Here is a 16,207-nt window from a genome sequence, read left to right on the forward strand (position 1 = left end):
GGTGCTATGGCCTTTGCCTGAAGCACACTGCCTTGAGCTCATGGGGGCATGTTTCATTGATTTCAATCTTGATGACTTTGTCCTCTGCAAGGAGAGTGGGTGGTGGGGAGTTGGAAAAATGCCATGTCTTCTAGAATTTGCGTGGACCGTGGTATCCTGGTGTCCTCCCTGTGCATCTTTCCCCTTCCAAGCTAGCCCTCCCACCCTAAGCCTCCACATTCATGAGGGTTTCCAAATACCCACAATTTCCTTAATAGACATACAGGCCACCACATTCACAACTGACATTGTTGCCTGAAAATTTACTTATTCAGCAACAAATATTTGAGTCTATGCTTGCCTTGGAGTTGGGGGATTCACCTGTGAACAAGATTACCAAAGTTTCAGCTCTTGTGGTGGTGGAGAAGGAAGATAGAGCTCCATGTCTTGACAACTGCTACTGGAGGCTGGCTCTTCTTCCCTTGGGATTTTCCTCAGCCCTTTCACCACTCTTCACCTCTCACCCACATTCTAGAATCCCAGCTGAAGTGGCTAAAAGCCCAGCTTTGTCAGCAGAGCTTTCAGGCACAGAGCCCTCTACTCCCTCTGGCCCAAAGCCACTACTCCTGAGGCTGAAAACTGCCCTTTGGCCCAGGTTGTCACCCAGACACAAAGCCCCAGATAATTTGTCCTGAACCTTGAAGTGAGGACAGAGTGTACCTCTTTAAAACACTTCCTGTCCTCTCCATTACTATCTTACATCAGAGATGTCCAGGTTGGATCAAGAAGTATTAAATGTATCACAAAGTTATTACTCCTTTCAGAGGCTCCCTGCTTGATTATCTTTTCCTTTTTATAACTTCCCATTCCTACTTTATTATAGAAACACCCTTTAGTACCAAAGATCCATCATAAAGTACTGTTTCACTCCACCCCTGCCCCTTTCTCCTGTTTCCATATCATACAACTTAGCAGAGTCAATACATGTATTTCTGCCAACAACAGGGGAAATAAGTGCTGTCCTTCTATTATCCTATTACTATTATTAGGTCTTTCTAAGTTGCCCATGTTGGGCTTGAACTTGTAATCCTCCTCTTTTAACGTCTGAGTTGAGATTACAGGCATGGGTCACCTCTTTGGGCCCTATTATCTATTTTTATTTAAGGAGCCCTTCTTAAACAATCTGAAGACACTGGCTTGCACCCTGTCCTCCATAATCTTGGAAGCCAGGAACTAGAACTTGAGTTCTTGCTGAGGAAAGTATGACCCAGTGATAGTTCTTGGTTGTCCTAGTGCTGTTGGTTGGTGATAGATTCTTGTCAATACTGTCACTCTCTAGACTCAGGCGAACAAAACCTCTCTCCCACTGCCCATTTTGGTGGCATCTTAGGCCAGGTAAAGTTCGACACGTTTCCTTGGACTCTAGGAATTTACAGAGGTTGAAATTGCTCCCTCAAAGCCCATATTCTCAAGGACTTGACCCCAGCTCCATCTCATTTTTTCTGAGAGCATTTATCTCCCATAATCAAAGACTAGCACTTTCAGTCCCAAGAGGCCTTTGCGTCTCAGTGCAGGTTTAAGTCATACTTTTCAATATTCACTTTTTTTTTCTAGAGAGAGAGGAGATATATATATATATATATATATATATATATATATATATATATATATAGAGAGAGAGAGAGAGAGAGAGAGAGAGAATTTTTTAATATTTATTTTTCATTTTTCGGCAGACACAACATCTTTTTTTTTTTTTTAGAATTTTTATTTTTTTTAATATTTATTTTTCAGTTCTTGGCGGACACAACATCTTTGTTTGTATGTGGTGCTGAGGATCGAACCCGGGCCGCACGCATGCCAGGCGAGCATGCTACCGCTTGAGCCACATCCCCAGCCCCAGACCAACATCTTTATTTTTATTTTATGTGGTGCTGAGGATTGAACCCAGCGCCCCACGCATGCCAGGCAAGCGCGTTACCGCTTGAGCCACATCCCCAGCCCCATCAATATTCACTTTTGAAGTAAATAAGAAAGCATCAGAAAAACTGAAAATTGTCTGACAGGACCCTCGTGGGGAAAAGGATCAAAGATTACAGAATAATTGGAACTTTAGAGCTTATGGATTTAATGACATATGTGTTAATACCTTGTTTATGAAAAGCAAAAGTTTTGTCAACTGAGGACTGATGTTATAGAATTATTCCTCATGACTCTGGAATAATGAATTCTCTGAGCCTGGGGTGTCCTTCAGCTCTGCAATCTATCTTCTCATTGGCTAACTATCTTTATAGAAGTTAGGATGAGCCCAGGGGACCCTGGGTCAGATAGCCATGGCAACAGGCTGCTCCAACTTTCTCTTCTTCTCTGCCCTCCTCTAGCTGAGAGGCCTGTTTAGCATTGCCCAAGACTCCCTGGAGTGGCTGGAAGTGTTCCTGCCGAGGAGGTACTCCACAGTGTGGGCTCTGTGAGGCTGAGGTGGTGGTCAGTTACAGTGAGTGGGGGGATCCTGGGGGATTCCCCTTACCTGGCTTGTTTATAAGTATTAAAGGGAAGGAGTTGAGGGTAAAGGTCTCTTGGGACTTTTACTGGGGATGAAGAGACCTGCAGGGAAACTACTGAGGGAAAGATTGAAGGTGAATTACCAGGACTCTAGAGTAGCTGTTTGGTGGTCAATAGTTTTTCCAGAACACAGCTGAAATAGCTAGTTTTATGAGTGACTGGTTACTTGCCTAGCTGAGTTATAGAGGGACACGATGCTTTCTTAGAAACAGAGGAATTAAACCACGTTTTTGTTTTTGTTTTTGTTTTTTTATAAAGGAGAGTAAACCTGAAACTTATTCTTTTAGTCTCTTTTGAATCTTCATTTAAGAGCCCAGTACTTCATCTAAAACCTTTTATCTCTCATGGCCACCTGCATTTTTTCATTTCTTATCGTAAACCTTTATAAGAAACATGGTGTTGACCAGTAGGTGAGAAGCAACTTGGTGCTCGGGAACTCTAAGAAATGACAATCACCCTCCAAACTTGTGTTAGAAAAACTGTGCCCCCAGACACCCTGGGTCCAGTGGGTGGCCATGGGAGGTAAGGAACTGTGGATTGCAAGCCTGCGGGCCTCTGATGGACCTGGGACTTTCTGCTTTGCAGCGTGAAGAACTAGGATGGCAGTCAACAAGGGTCCAACCTTGCTGGATGGAGACCTTCCTGTGAGTAACTTGGGCTCTTGCGGGGTGGGGAATGGATACCTGATGGGAGGAAGGAGCCAGGAGGGAGATTCAGGGGAGCTGGAGCAAGATATGTCTAAACTATAAACTAGGTCATTGACCATGTTTCAGTTATTCCTGCTCTCACTACCTTTTGCAGAGGGCTATGGGAGGCTCTGGAGGGGGAAAAAATGTCAATTAAAAACTAAGCCCTTGGGTTGGGGTTGTAGCTCAGCAGTAGCACACTTGCCTGGCATGTGTTAGACACTGGGTTCGATCCTCAGCACCACATACAAATAAATAAAGATATTGTGTGTCCATCTCCAACTTAAAAAAAAAAAAAAACCTAAGCCCTTGGGGGGAAAAAAGGACACAAATCCTGGCTGGGGGTGGGGAAGAATAGAAAGGAAGGGAACTACCATATTCTAAACCCTGCTGCATACATCCCTGTTTTGTTCACCACCAGCCAGCTGAATGTATTCATGCAGAGCCACTAAAGTTTGTGACTCCAGCATCATTTATACTATGAATGGTTCATCTAGTTCACAGCTGTTGTGATTTTCACTGTGACTTGGAGTGATTTTGATCGTTTTAGGTGTGCCTGATGCCTCTTGGCAAAACCTCTATTATTTGGGCACAGTTTAAATGGTTAGTGAAACTTAAAAATTATAAACCTATCTCATCACCAATTAGGCTTCAATTAATCTCTGTACAAGGGTTCACATGCTAAGTTTTATACTGAAGCCCACAACACAGAGAGACATAATGGTCATATGCAGTAATATCTTAACAGTTTTCCTCCTTTCCCAGCATCTGCTTCTCCCTTTGGTTTTGTCTCAAATAACCCTTTAAGACTCTGTCCAAAATGTTAAAGAAAATACTTTTTTTGTGTCTTATCCAAGTCTTTTTCTAGTTCCAGTTTACAACTCACCATCATGATGAAAAGCTAAAATACTGTGGCCTGCTCTGTCCAGTGTGTCCTTGATGGCCCTGCTAACTTAGCATTAGGTCCTCGCTGCTAGGACAGAAAGAACCCTGCCACAGTGGCACATTCGAAGCTATGAAGAGTTTGAGCATGAGTCACACCTGGGGTGTTTTTAATCTGGAGAATTCTTGTGATCATAAGACTAGGTAGAAGAATATAGTAAGGCCCTATGCACCCTTCACTAGCATGAATCCACAGCCAAACTACTTCATCCTCACCCCTATCAATTCACCTTACATTATTTTAAGACAAATTCCAGATATGCCATTTCAAGTCTGACTTGGAATCCTGGCTCTGTCAATTACCAGCTGTGTGATCTTAGGTAAATCATTCACATCTCTGAGTATGTCTCCCTGTCAGCAAAGTAATGGTGATAATGCTGACTCACAGAGTCACTGGCAAAAAGGACAATGCTAAGCTGTAGCATATCCAGAGAAGGAGGTCACCAGACCATGGTGTGGACCAAGTTAGGAACTAGAGCTATTTTATTTAGTACAGAGAAGTAACCTTCAAAGGGAGACATATTTGACTTCAGATGTGAGAACACCAATCCATGAATGATGAAATAGAATAGTTCAGGGTTGTTTCAGAATGAAGAGAATAGGATGGAGAGGGGGTGAAGATGGATTGCAGTTACAATTGCAAATGCAAGACTAGCAAAGAAATTCTGGAAAGGCTTCTTGCCACAGAGCCTCCTGGAGGCCAAGCTTCCCATTCTGGGTGCCCTGAAAACTTAGGCATTCTACAAGGTGCAGCTCTGTGATCCATTTCTTTGGCTAGGCACTGAGAACACAGGGTGCACAGTCTACTGGGAGAGAGAGTAACAAGTACCCAGGGAATCACAGCACAGTGACATCAATACAGAGACAGCCCAGGGAAGAACTCAGAGGCTTCTGATGTGAGGGAGGAGAGTTAGGAAGTTTCAGAGAAGACATGAAAGGCATGATGGGAGGGAAGGAGAGCGTATTTAGCACTGGACCAGCTTCCACGAGCAGGGAGGCAGGACCTCAGAAAGACCTGGATGGAATAGGCCTAGATGAAGCCACCACTCAGAGGTGGACTAAAACTCTGGACAGGCACTTTGCACTTGCTCTCTACCAGTAAGTCTAGGAGAGGTGCTGCAATTCAGCTTAGCTCCTGGGAACAGATTGCCTCAGCAGCCCCCCAGAGATGGGTTATGGCCAGAAGGCCACAGCAGGCTGGCTCTTGTTTTCCCTGTGGGCTCCCTCAGGCTCCCAGGACCAAGGCATTCAAGACATTTTTGGCCTTGGTTCCTTCCAGGTTTCTGGGACTCAGAATAGTTTTGCCAATGGCTGCCCAGCCCTGGAGTCACCTTCCTGGGAGGCTAGAAAGGAGATGGTTAACTTGAACATGTTTCTTCCCTGCCAGGAGCAGGAGAATGTGCTACAGCGCGTCATGCAGCTGCCTGTGGTGAGTGGCACCTGTGAGTGCTTCCAGAAGACATACACCAGCACCAAGGAAGCCCACCCCCTGGTGGCCTCCGTGTGCAATGCCTACGAGAAGGGCGTGCAGGGCGCCAGCAGCTTGGCCGCCTGGAGCATGGAGCCGGTGGTGCGCAGGCTGTCCACCCAGTGTGAGTCCTCAAGGCATTTGGCCACTGCCCACCTACCCACTGACACTCACTACCACGTGTCAGCCTATCTAATCATCTGGTAACTTGCCCATCTCTCTGCCTGACTGCTCCCCATCTGCCTCACCTCAACTCCAGGTCTTCTCGTCTACCAATAGAAAGATATAGATACAAGCCAGGCACAGCAATGCACATCTGTAATCCCAGCAACTCAGGATGCTGGGGCAAGAGGATCTTAAGTTTAAAGCCAACCTGGGCAACTTAGCAAGAGCCTGCCTCAAAATTTTAAAATAAATAAATGGGGCTGAGGATGTAGCTCAGTGATAGGCTGTCCCTAGATTCAACCCCTAGTACTGAACAAAAAAAAAAATACAGTTCTTTCTCCAGTTATACATGCCTCAACTACAGCCGAGCTGGCATCTTCCTAAGATGGTAATGATGGGCCAAAGAATTTTCAGGGAAAGGGATGGGCAGAGCTATGCCAGTTGTGGTGAAGGTGGGGCTGGTGACAGACCAGACCCACCCTAGATCCAACTCCAGCAGCAGCAAGAACTGACAGAGTCTGGAACAGAGACAGGGATAGCAGACACTAGGGCTGACCTGGAGAGGGAAGTCCACCCACCCACCGCTGATGGTTCTGGCTGATAACAGGTAGGGACAGCAGAGAGCTACCCACCAGGGACCTAAAGGTGGAAAACAACCGTTGATGTGAGGCTTAATGGACTTGCCCCATGCAAATTTCTGCCCCATCTAAAAATATGATCTCTAAAGCACGGCTTTTGATTGAGCAGAGAGAAATCCCAACAGTGCTGAGAAATCTAGCACCTTCCACTATATTAAGTAGAGAACTGTGGGTGTTGGAGGATTCCACACAACAAGCAGGACAGTTGTAAAGATGACCCAGGCCCTGGGTTAGCCTCCCCTCCTGAAAATTCCTAAAATACATTCCCTAAGTCTCATTCTGTCCAATGAGAAGACAGCTAAGCTGGGCACACTGGTACATACCTGTAATTGCAATGACTCAGGAGGCTGCAGCAGGAGGATAGCAAATTCAACCAAATTCAGGCCTATGCCCTTTCCTTCCAGTCAGAGCTGCCAATGAGCTGGCCTGCCTCACAACTCGATAAGACTATCTCAAAAAAGAAAAATAACAAAAGGGTTGGGGTTGTAGCTCAGTGGCAGAGTGACTCAGAGTTAAATCCCCAATACCTAGCCAGGCATGGTGGTGCATGTCTGTAATCCCAGCAAATGGGGAGACTAAGGTAGAAGGATCATAAGTTCAAAGCCAGCCTCAGCAATTTAGTGAGGCTCTAAACAACTTAATGAGGCCCTGTCTCTAAATAAAATAGTAAAAGAGCTGGGGATGTGTTTCAGTAGTTAAGTGCCCCTGAGTTTAATCCCCAATACCAGAAAAAAAAAATACCACCAGTAAAAGGAGGAGGAGAAAAGAGCCAAGTCATTTGGGCTGTCTGCTGCTTGAGAATTTTGCAAAATTAATTAATTAATTGATTAATTAATAATACATTGGAATAAAGAATAAATGAAAGAGCATATATGAATACCCTTGAAAACTGGTATCTAGAATTTATGTCCTTGACAGCCCCTGAGTAATATTCTCTGAAATGTTAGCATCCTCTGGTATTTGTTCCACTCTCTGGGGGTATTCCTTTCTCTTCCCTGTGACCCTCTTCACACTGTCCACCATCTTGACACCTAGTGGTTAAAAGCAAGGCTCTTTGGGCAATCTGGAGCCTGCACCAGCTGTGACTGGGAGTTTTTCGCCTCTAGAGCTAAGCAGGTCTATGCCCGGCTCCACCAAGGCCAATGCCAAGGCCCCAGAGTTCTGCCCACTTAGCATCTCTGTTCTCCCTCTTCTTCATGCTCACCCAGAGCCTCTGAGCAGGAGAGGAAGGTGAAGAGGGGAGGGTAGTATTAGTTTCCTTCCCTTGATCCACCCTGCGATGTAGGCACCACATTTTACAAATGAAGAAGCTAAGGCTCCAACAGGTGTGTCTTGCCTGGAGCCATGTAATACAGGAGCTAAGCTTTGAGTGCTTGTCTGAGCAACCCTGAAACTGGCCCTGGTCTCAAGGAGTCACAAGCTAAAGATGGCAAAGGGCCTTGGGTTCGTGGGTGCCTGGGAGGCAGCAGAACTGGGGATGAGAGATGGGGATCTGAGGGCTTTCTTTGGCACAGAAGCCACTGCTAGATTTCACAATGGGGGGCAGGGCTCACCCCAACACGGCCCTTTCCTTCCAGTCATAGCTGCCAATGAGCTGGCCTGCCGAGGCCTGGACCATCTGGAGGAAAAGATCCCGGCCCTCCAGTACCCTCCTGAAAAGGTGAGCCCCTTCCTCTTCCCCAGTGATGCCTATACTGCTGTCACTGCCTCTCAGAAAGGAGAGCTGGGAGTCTGAGTATCCATGGCAAGCGGTCTCCAAGGCTGGTGGAGGCCCCCTGTACCTAAGGCAGCACAACAGGTTCTTCCTCTTCCTATGGAGCCAAATGGGAGATGGGTCATGGCACAAATCCTGGGAAAACTCAAATAGGAGCTTGGTTGGGTCTCACAACTTCCTGATATTTGGCTCTGGGACTTGGGGCTCCATGGATCTGCCTTGCACCACTTGGTGACTATAGTTACCTAAGATCATGGGTCATACTCATCAGGATCCCAAGATTGCAGCCCCATGTCCTAGAGATCCAGCTCTTTATGGGCCATGACATTGAAAAAAATCACTTCACCTGGCCACATGTTTATTGGCTGGTTGCATTAGGCACTTTTGGGGAATAAGCTTCAATCTTTGGCCTCATCCATTTAATTGATCAACCACCTACCATCCCATAAACATTCACTGAGCCCTGCCCTATTCAGGGACCATGACATGATTCACAGAGCTCTCTCACTTTATCTGCTTGTCAGTCCTCTGGGATGAGACTTGTTACCCACATTGTACAGATAAGAAAACCAGTGACACTGCCCAGCCACATAGCCTAAGCAGAGATCACAGGAGGACAGGCCAGTGCTCTTTACTCTCATTTTCCACATAAAGGGCAAAAATGGATAACCCCTACTAGGGTCCCCTCTTGTCCTTGCAAGAGTTCTGTTTCTATTCTCCACACTTGAATAAATCCTACTCCTTTCACTCTTCCAAAAATAAATAAATAAAGGCATCAGTGTCTTTTCACAGAGGAGCTCCCAGGCTATTTAGGAGGAAGGTAAATTTTTTCAGTGAAGAACTTAGAAGAAGTCAACTATATCTATAAACCAATATAAATGCAGATGGAACCAGCCTTCTGAGGGAGGGACAGAGGAGTCAGGACACAATTTTGCCTTATTTGCACAAGGGTATCAGAATAGATGCCACCTGCAGGGAGCCTTTGGGGCTGACCTCAAAGGATGAGCAGGATCCTGACAGGCAGCATAGTGGTGTAAGGAAGACTGGAGGTCAAAGTGACTGACACAGCTTAATCTGGGTGCCCACACACAGATGCCAGTCCCCCGGACTTTAAATGATGCCTTCCAGGGAGCTGGCCTCAGGGCCTGAGGCTCTGAGAGGGCAGTTCTCATAGGGGCTAGGAGGAGACGCATGTGTTTGACCCTCTCTCCACCTTTTCCCAGATCGCCTCTGAGCTGAAGGATACCATCTCCACCCGGCTTCGAAGTGCCAGAAACAGCATCAGTGTGCCCATCACAAGCACTTCGGACAAGGTCCTGGGGGCCACTCTGGCTGGCTATGAGCTTGCGAGGGGGATGGCCAAAGAGACTGCAGAGTATGCTGCTAAAACCAGAGCTGGCCGACTGGCCTCTGGAGGGGCCGACCTGGCCTTGGGCAGCATTGAGAAGGTGGTAGAGTACCTCCTCCCTCCAGCCAAGGAAGAGTCAGGTATCTGCACAAGGCCACCCATGTTCCCTGGGGAGCCATGTACTTGGGAAAGAGTGGGAGACCAGAGCTCATCCAGCCACTGCTCAAGAACAGGAAGGCCCAGAGGGAGTTTCAGAGTGATCCATAATCATCGGTCTACTCTCCCCATCTGTAAAAAGGGAAAGTGAAATACCAGGGTCTCAGAAGGCTGAGGCAAGAGGATTGCAAGTTCAAGGCCAGCCTCAGTAAATTAATGAGACCCTGTCTCAATTTTAAAAAGGGGGGGGGCTGGGAATGTGGCTCAGTAGAGCACCTCTAGGCTCAATGGCAAGACCACACACACACAAAAAAAGTGAGTTTGTGTTAGAATTAGGGCAACTGCTTTTTGGTCCAAGACACAACCTAGCTTCCCCCAGCCCCTTTCTCATCTTTTTTCCCTTCTTTCTCCCAAATTTATACCCAGCCTCTGTTCCTGGACACCAGGGGGCCCAGAAGCCTCCCAAAGCCAAGCCAAGCCTTGTGAGCAGGGTGGGGACCCTGGCCAACACCCTCTCTCGACACACCATGCAGACCACAGTCTGGGCACTGAAGCAGGGCCACTCCCTGGCCATGTGGATCCCAGGCGTAGCACCCTTGGTGAGTGTCTGCCCTGAGCACTGCCTGAATCCTGCCTGGGAGCACTGAGGGCCCCCTGGTCCCTTCTGTCTTGGGAATGTTCTCCCTTCCAACTTGGCTGGGACTTTAGGTCTAAGAACAAGGGGTTTTAAGAGGAGAGGAGAGCTAATTGTCCAAGCCATGGGGGAGAGAAAGGGCAGGATGTGGAAAGAGGACAGGCCCTTTTTCTGGAGTGGTCCTGCCCCACCACCCACATCTGTCTCCCTCTGAGTCCCCCTACTTCATCCCCTCATGGGTGTCTTGCTATGAGGCCTCCCACCTGCAAGGGAGCAGACTCCATCTGCTATCCAGGTAGTAGGAAGTGTCATCCTTATAGCACAAAACCCTTCTGTGAGGGAGGCAGTCCAACTGGCCCTGATCTCTGACTGTCCCCTGGCTTCTGATTTTCCTTCTAGAGGCTTCTAATTTCTACTCCCACTGCATCCAAGGCAAATCTAGCTTCCCCCAGCTTTTTGGTCCAAGACACAACCTAGCTTCCCCCAGCCTCTTTCTGGGGGCCTGGGGGAAGCTAGGTTGTGGCTCACATGGGTTAGCTCCTAAAGCTCCCACCCCACCTCTATGTGTATTTTATCTCAGATGGCTGGATTTTTTTCCCCCATTGGGAACTTTAGTAAGAAACTAAGGCCAAGATTGGAAATAAAACAACATTAAAGCATGAGGGTCAGCAAGAAGATGACCACTTTCGGCCATCATGAGAGTGGTAGTTTTAAAAGTATTCTTAGGCCTGGATTGTTCATTAAGCACATGTATGCTAGGAACCTGCTGTGCACCAGGTGGTTTGGCTCCATTGGGATACAGGAGTAGTGGTTTCCCTCTGTTCCCTGCATTAAGCGTCATTTACCAATGAGAGCTAAGACTGATCCACATAGCTGGTCCAGCTATTGGAGTGAGTAGAAGCTCAGGTGCCCCCATTCATGGCATCCCCCAAATCTATACAATATGGACTCCCTTGGGGAATGATCGCTTTTGTCTCCCAAAAGACAATGTCAAAAATGTTCCTATCAGCTTTATCCTTAGCCAAGAACTTGAAACTACAGAGAGGTCCATTCATACCAGAATGGGCAAATGGTGGTGAATTTACATAAGGGAATATTATACAAGGATGAAAAAGGGGAAGCACTTGTATATGCAGCAAGGATAGCTATCACAGCATTATGTGGAACTAAAGAAGCTATTCATGAACAAATACACATTTATGTGAAGCTGAAAAATAGGTATGGAGCTGGGTGTGGTGGTACACACCTATAATCCCAGAGACTCAGGAGGTTCAGGCAGGAGGATTGAAAATTCAAAGCCAGCGTCAGCAACTGAGCAACTCAGTCAGACCCTGTTTCTAAATAAAATATAAAAAAGGGTGGGTGTGGCTCAGTGGTTAAGTACCCCTGGGTTTACTCCCTGTACCCCCTCCCAAAAGGCATGGAAGTCAGAGGGGCAGCTCAATGATATAGCATGAGCTTGCCATGTGAGGCCCTGGATTCAATTCCAGCACCAAAAAGGAAAAAAAAAAAAAATCGCTGAAACAAATGCATAGTGATAGAGATCAGAATAGTGCTCACTCTTAAAGGACTTGGTAGACTAAGTCTGGGCCCTGGGTGATCCTCTGAGGTGTTGAAAATGGTCTCTATCAATCTATGGTAGTTACACAGATGTGTACTTACAACAGTTTATAGAAATGTATGCTAAAGATGTGTGCTCTTCAATGGTATAAGTTACCCTCAATAAAAAGTGCTGAGAAATGTCTGCTGGGACCAAGTGGCTTACCACTCTGCCCCTGGCCCTGGGGGGAGGGACTCTGGCTGTTGGGGCTCCCCTTGGCCTTAAGCAGGGCTGCTAGGCCAGCCATCTGCTACCATCTCTCCTTCAGAGTAGCCTGGCCCAGTGGGGTGCATCGATGGCCACGCAGGTGGTGTCCCGGAGGCAGAGTGAAGTACGAGTGCCCTGGCTGCACAACCTTGCTGCTGCTGAGGATGAGGACCACAATGACCAGACTGACACAGAGGGCGAGGAGACAGAGGAGGAGGAAGAATCGGAGGCTGAGGAGAACAAGCTCAGTGAGGTAAGGAGATGAGCAGGAACCTGAAGACCCCACAACCCACAGGGGAGTGAACAGCAGAGACACAGGGTGAAGAAAAGGTCTCTGTTCCCATCCCAGGGACAGGGTACATGGCTGCAGGACTCTCCCTCACCCTCAAATGCACAAGTTTTTCCATGTCACTCAGCTGACTCTCACAAAAACCCCCTAAGAGAGGCAGGGTAGAGATTATGCTCTCATTTTGCAGATGAAGAAACTGGGGAGCTGGGTGTAGTGGTGCACGCCTGTAATCCCAGTTGACTTGGGAGGCTGAGACAAGAGGATTGCAAGTTCAATGCCTTGAACCTAGCGAGACCCTGTCTCAAAATAAAGTAAAATAAAATAAAAGGACTTAGGATGTAGCTCAGGGGTACAGCGTCCCTGGGTTCAATACTCAGTACTTCAAAAAAAGAAACAAAAGAAAAGAGAAACTGGAGGGTGATTTGCCCAAGGCTACACAGCTAACGGCAGAGCCAGGCTTAAACATTCTTTGGTTTGGTGTCCACATTCTTCCCCTCCAGTTCTGGGACTGGTGGGAGGGGAAAGGTCAGGAGAGCCACTGTAGGAGGTGCTGACCCTGCTCTGGTCCTCAGGAAGCAGCCCTGCCCAGCTCCAGAGGCCTCCTGGGCAGTGTGGCACACACCCTGCAGAAGACTCTCCAGGGCACCATCTCAGCTGTGACATGGGCACCTATGGCTGTGCTGGGCACAGCAGGGAGGATACTGCACCTCACACCATCCCCTGCTGTCTCCTCCACCAAGGGGAGGGCCATGTCCTTATCAGATGCCTTGAAGGGTGTGACTGACAACGTGGTGGACACAGTGGTGCACTATGTGCCGGTGAGTCCCATCCAGGGCTAACCTGTCTCCCAGGGAGGTCTGGAGAGGACAGATAAAGGAGGGTTGATTGACATGCTGCAGTCTTCCACCTTTCCCCCATCCCTGGAGAACCGCTCCAATTCTCATTGCCCCAAAAACATTGTGACATACTGAGAGGCCTTTCCCAAACCCAAGAATATAGAGCCTAGGGTCCTGACTGGAGGGCTCTCCCTGACATGCCCGCTTCTCTCACTAGTGGAGGACTTACACTATCAGTCTAGGGATTCCCAGTGGCTCAGCCCTCACCCCTTAGCTACCAACTGAAGGACCTGACAGAGGCTTCCCTGCTGGGAGGCTTCCAGGACACCCTGAGGGATGGGCCATGAATTCCAGAGAAGGCAGCTAGCCCAGTCCCAATTCTATCACCTATCCCAACAGGAAAAACCCAAGAGACACCAATGCCATCCCTTTGGGAGCCTCTAGGCCCCTTCCCAAAGTAAGTTACAGATTGAGCAGGTGCAAGGAGGGCTGGGCAGGGCAGGACAGGAGGTATATGCTCTTCAAGTTGGCCAGGGGCTGGGTTACTCAGTCACTCCCACAAAGAGGCATTCAGTGGGGGTTGGCAGACAGCTTGTCCACCTTGGGCTCCAAACATGCCCAGGCAGGTACCCTGATCCTGGCTGGGTCAATGTGTGGGTTGCATTTAGCCTATAATCCAAGGGAGGGTTTCTAAAGACACTGACTTCCCCTTGAAAGTCCCCCTTAGAAAAGCCCAAGGGATTTGGAAACATTGGAGACATGGCTTGCCTTGCCTGAGGAGTCTGGCTGATGGAGATCAGAGTTGTCTGAACCTTGCGGGTCACCCTAGTGACCCCCATCCTGCTGTCTCACATTCCAGCCTGTGGCCACTCCTGGGGGAATGAAGGCGAGAACCCCAGAAGGGGTGGTGGACCCAAGGCGTAGTGACGAGGGCCAAGTAGGGAATCTAACGTGGCTGCCGGGTTCTCAGCTCCCCAGGCTGTCTCTGATGGAACCTGAGAGCGAATTCCGAGACATCGACAATCCCCCGGCTGAGACGGAGCGTCGGGAGGCGGAGCGCAAGGGCTCTGGGGCACGGCCTACTAGCCCGGAGCCGGCGGCGCCGCGCCTGGCGCAGCACCGCGGCAGCCTTCGTAGCGCGCGGAGTCCGGGCCTGGAGGACAAGATCGAGACGACCTGCGTACCGCGCTGCGGCTTCCTGGCCATGCCCCGCGAAAAGCCGAAGCGCAGGGTCAGCGACAGCTTCTTCCGGCCCAGCGTCATGGAGCCCATCCTGGGCCGCGCGCAGTACAGCCAGCTACGCAAGAAGAGCTGAGTCCCGGACGCCCGCGCCCCGCCCTGCCCCAAAAGGCTGCGCCACCCCCATGGGCTTGGGCGGGTTTCTCTAACAAATCCTCAGAACCTACACTTTCAAGCGAGCATTGACTCCTTCAGAGGAGTCCTCCTGGGAGCCCGAACCTCACCACAACCGTGCTGCCAAGGCACACATCATTTTAAAAGCATCCTTTTGGGGCTTGACCATCAGAGCAGATTTTTAAGGGGCACTAGAGCAACAGCATGCTCTAATTTTCTTTTCTTTCTTTCTTTCTTTCTTTCTTTCTTTCTTTTAGTTTGTAAAACTAAGTGCTTAACTTGATATCTCACATTTTTAACGGAACTTGTAGCCAAATTACATTTGACTGTTTCCAAAATTCAGATCCCTCCTCTGGACAAATATTTTGCTTCCAAATGAGTAAAAATGTCACCACCCTGATGTGGTGTTCTTGACAGGAGTTCTTGACACATTTTTAGCCTTCAGCTCAGAGATCCTCTAATTATCTAGGCTCTCAGCAAACTACTTTGAAGGGAATAATAATCAAGTACAAAAGCTCTGTGTGTTTATTTAAAATATTGGCATCACTTTTTGAGGACACAGACCAAGTGCCTGGTCTGTCCTCTGTAGTGCCACCTTCTTGCTCACAGCCGCATTTCCATTTACATCATTACTTCCTTCCACTTGCATAGTCACTTTTAAATGCTGGGGGACTACAATGTTAACGTTCCACCCCATGTAGTCTATATCATATAGACCGTATATATGGACTCTATAGCCACTGTTCTTTCCAGATCCTGTTTGGGGAAATGTTATTACTTGGTAAATCTAGGAAATATAAGTATAATTTAAAAATTTAAACATTGCAAAATGCTGTGTGTTTTCCTCTGTGAATCTCCCAGTTCTGTCATGTATTCTTCCAGTTCTATGCTGTGCACCGCAAGAGCATGTGCACATACCCCCACATTTTTTATACAAGCTGTGGGATAGTATACTCAGGTGCTTTTCTCTTTTCTCACTGAACATACATTTTGGATATCTATTTATAGATATAAATAGATCATATACCCTGTTTTCTTTTTTTAATGGTAAGTACTTTATAACATGATTGTGCTACATTTGGTTTAACCAGCTCCCTAATGACAGACTTTTGGGTTGTTTTCAATCTTTTTGAAATATCAGTAGTGCAATTGCAATAGCAATCAGTGCTCTAATAAATATCCTTACCAAAAATGTCTCATGTAGGCCTGGGGATGTAGCTCAGTGGTAGAATGAGTGCCTACCATGCATGGGACCCTGTGTTTGATTTCCAGCATCACCCAAATAGTGTTCTATACATGTGTGGATATATCTATAGCATAAATTATATGGGTATGTGAAATTTAAATATTGATAGATAATGTCAAGTAATCTTCCAAACAAAATCCTATTTTCCTAGTTATTTTAATCTGCAGCTACAGAAATATACACAGATAATTTTGTCTGTCATTCCTTTTAGACATCCATAGACATCAATCCCCTATAAATCCTCTTCCACTCATAAGAACCCTCTTGAACCCTTTTCTGTTGCATACCTGAGAGCCCTGGGGCCTTGGCAGGTCTTTGGTATAATGAGTCACAGGCTTCCATCCATAGTTTTGGAGTCTTAGGATGCCAAGAATGGGGACAAGGGAG

At 47.6% G+C, this 16,207-nt stretch overlaps 1 protein-coding gene across 11 annotated transcripts; it reads left to right on the forward strand.

The window, feature by feature from the left end:
- The first annotated feature begins 2,290 nt into the window (after positions 1–2,290).
- Positions 2,291–15,394, forward strand: Plin1 (perilipin 1). 11 transcript variants are annotated; one of them, XM_076851350.2, is made up of 9 exons: positions 2,291–2,470; positions 3,124–3,182; positions 5,554–5,758; positions 8,015–8,097; positions 9,375–9,639; positions 10,082–10,254; positions 12,158–12,349; positions 12,958–13,203; positions 14,192–15,394. In XM_076851350.2, the coding sequence occupies exons 2-9, from the start codon at positions 3,138–3,140 to the stop codon at positions 14,534–14,536; spliced, it is 1,554 nt and encodes a 517-aa protein (XP_076707465.2). In that variant the 5' UTR covers positions 2,291–2,470; positions 3,124–3,137; the 3' UTR covers positions 14,537–15,394. The 11 variants fall into 11 exon arrangements, with proteins under 11 accessions (XP_076707465.2, XP_076707471.2, XP_076707466.2 ...); XM_076851356.2 differs by having other exon boundaries at positions 5,560–5,758; XM_076851351.2 differs by having other exon boundaries at positions 2,291–2,454.
- Positions 15,395–16,207: the final 813 nt, after the last annotated feature.

Source organism: Callospermophilus lateralis, chromosome 3 (genome assembly GCF_048772815.1).
Source record: "Callospermophilus lateralis isolate mCalLat2 chromosome 3, mCalLat2.hap1, whole genome shotgun sequence".
Lineage (NCBI taxonomy): Eukaryota > Metazoa > Chordata > Mammalia > Rodentia > Sciuridae > Callospermophilus > Callospermophilus lateralis.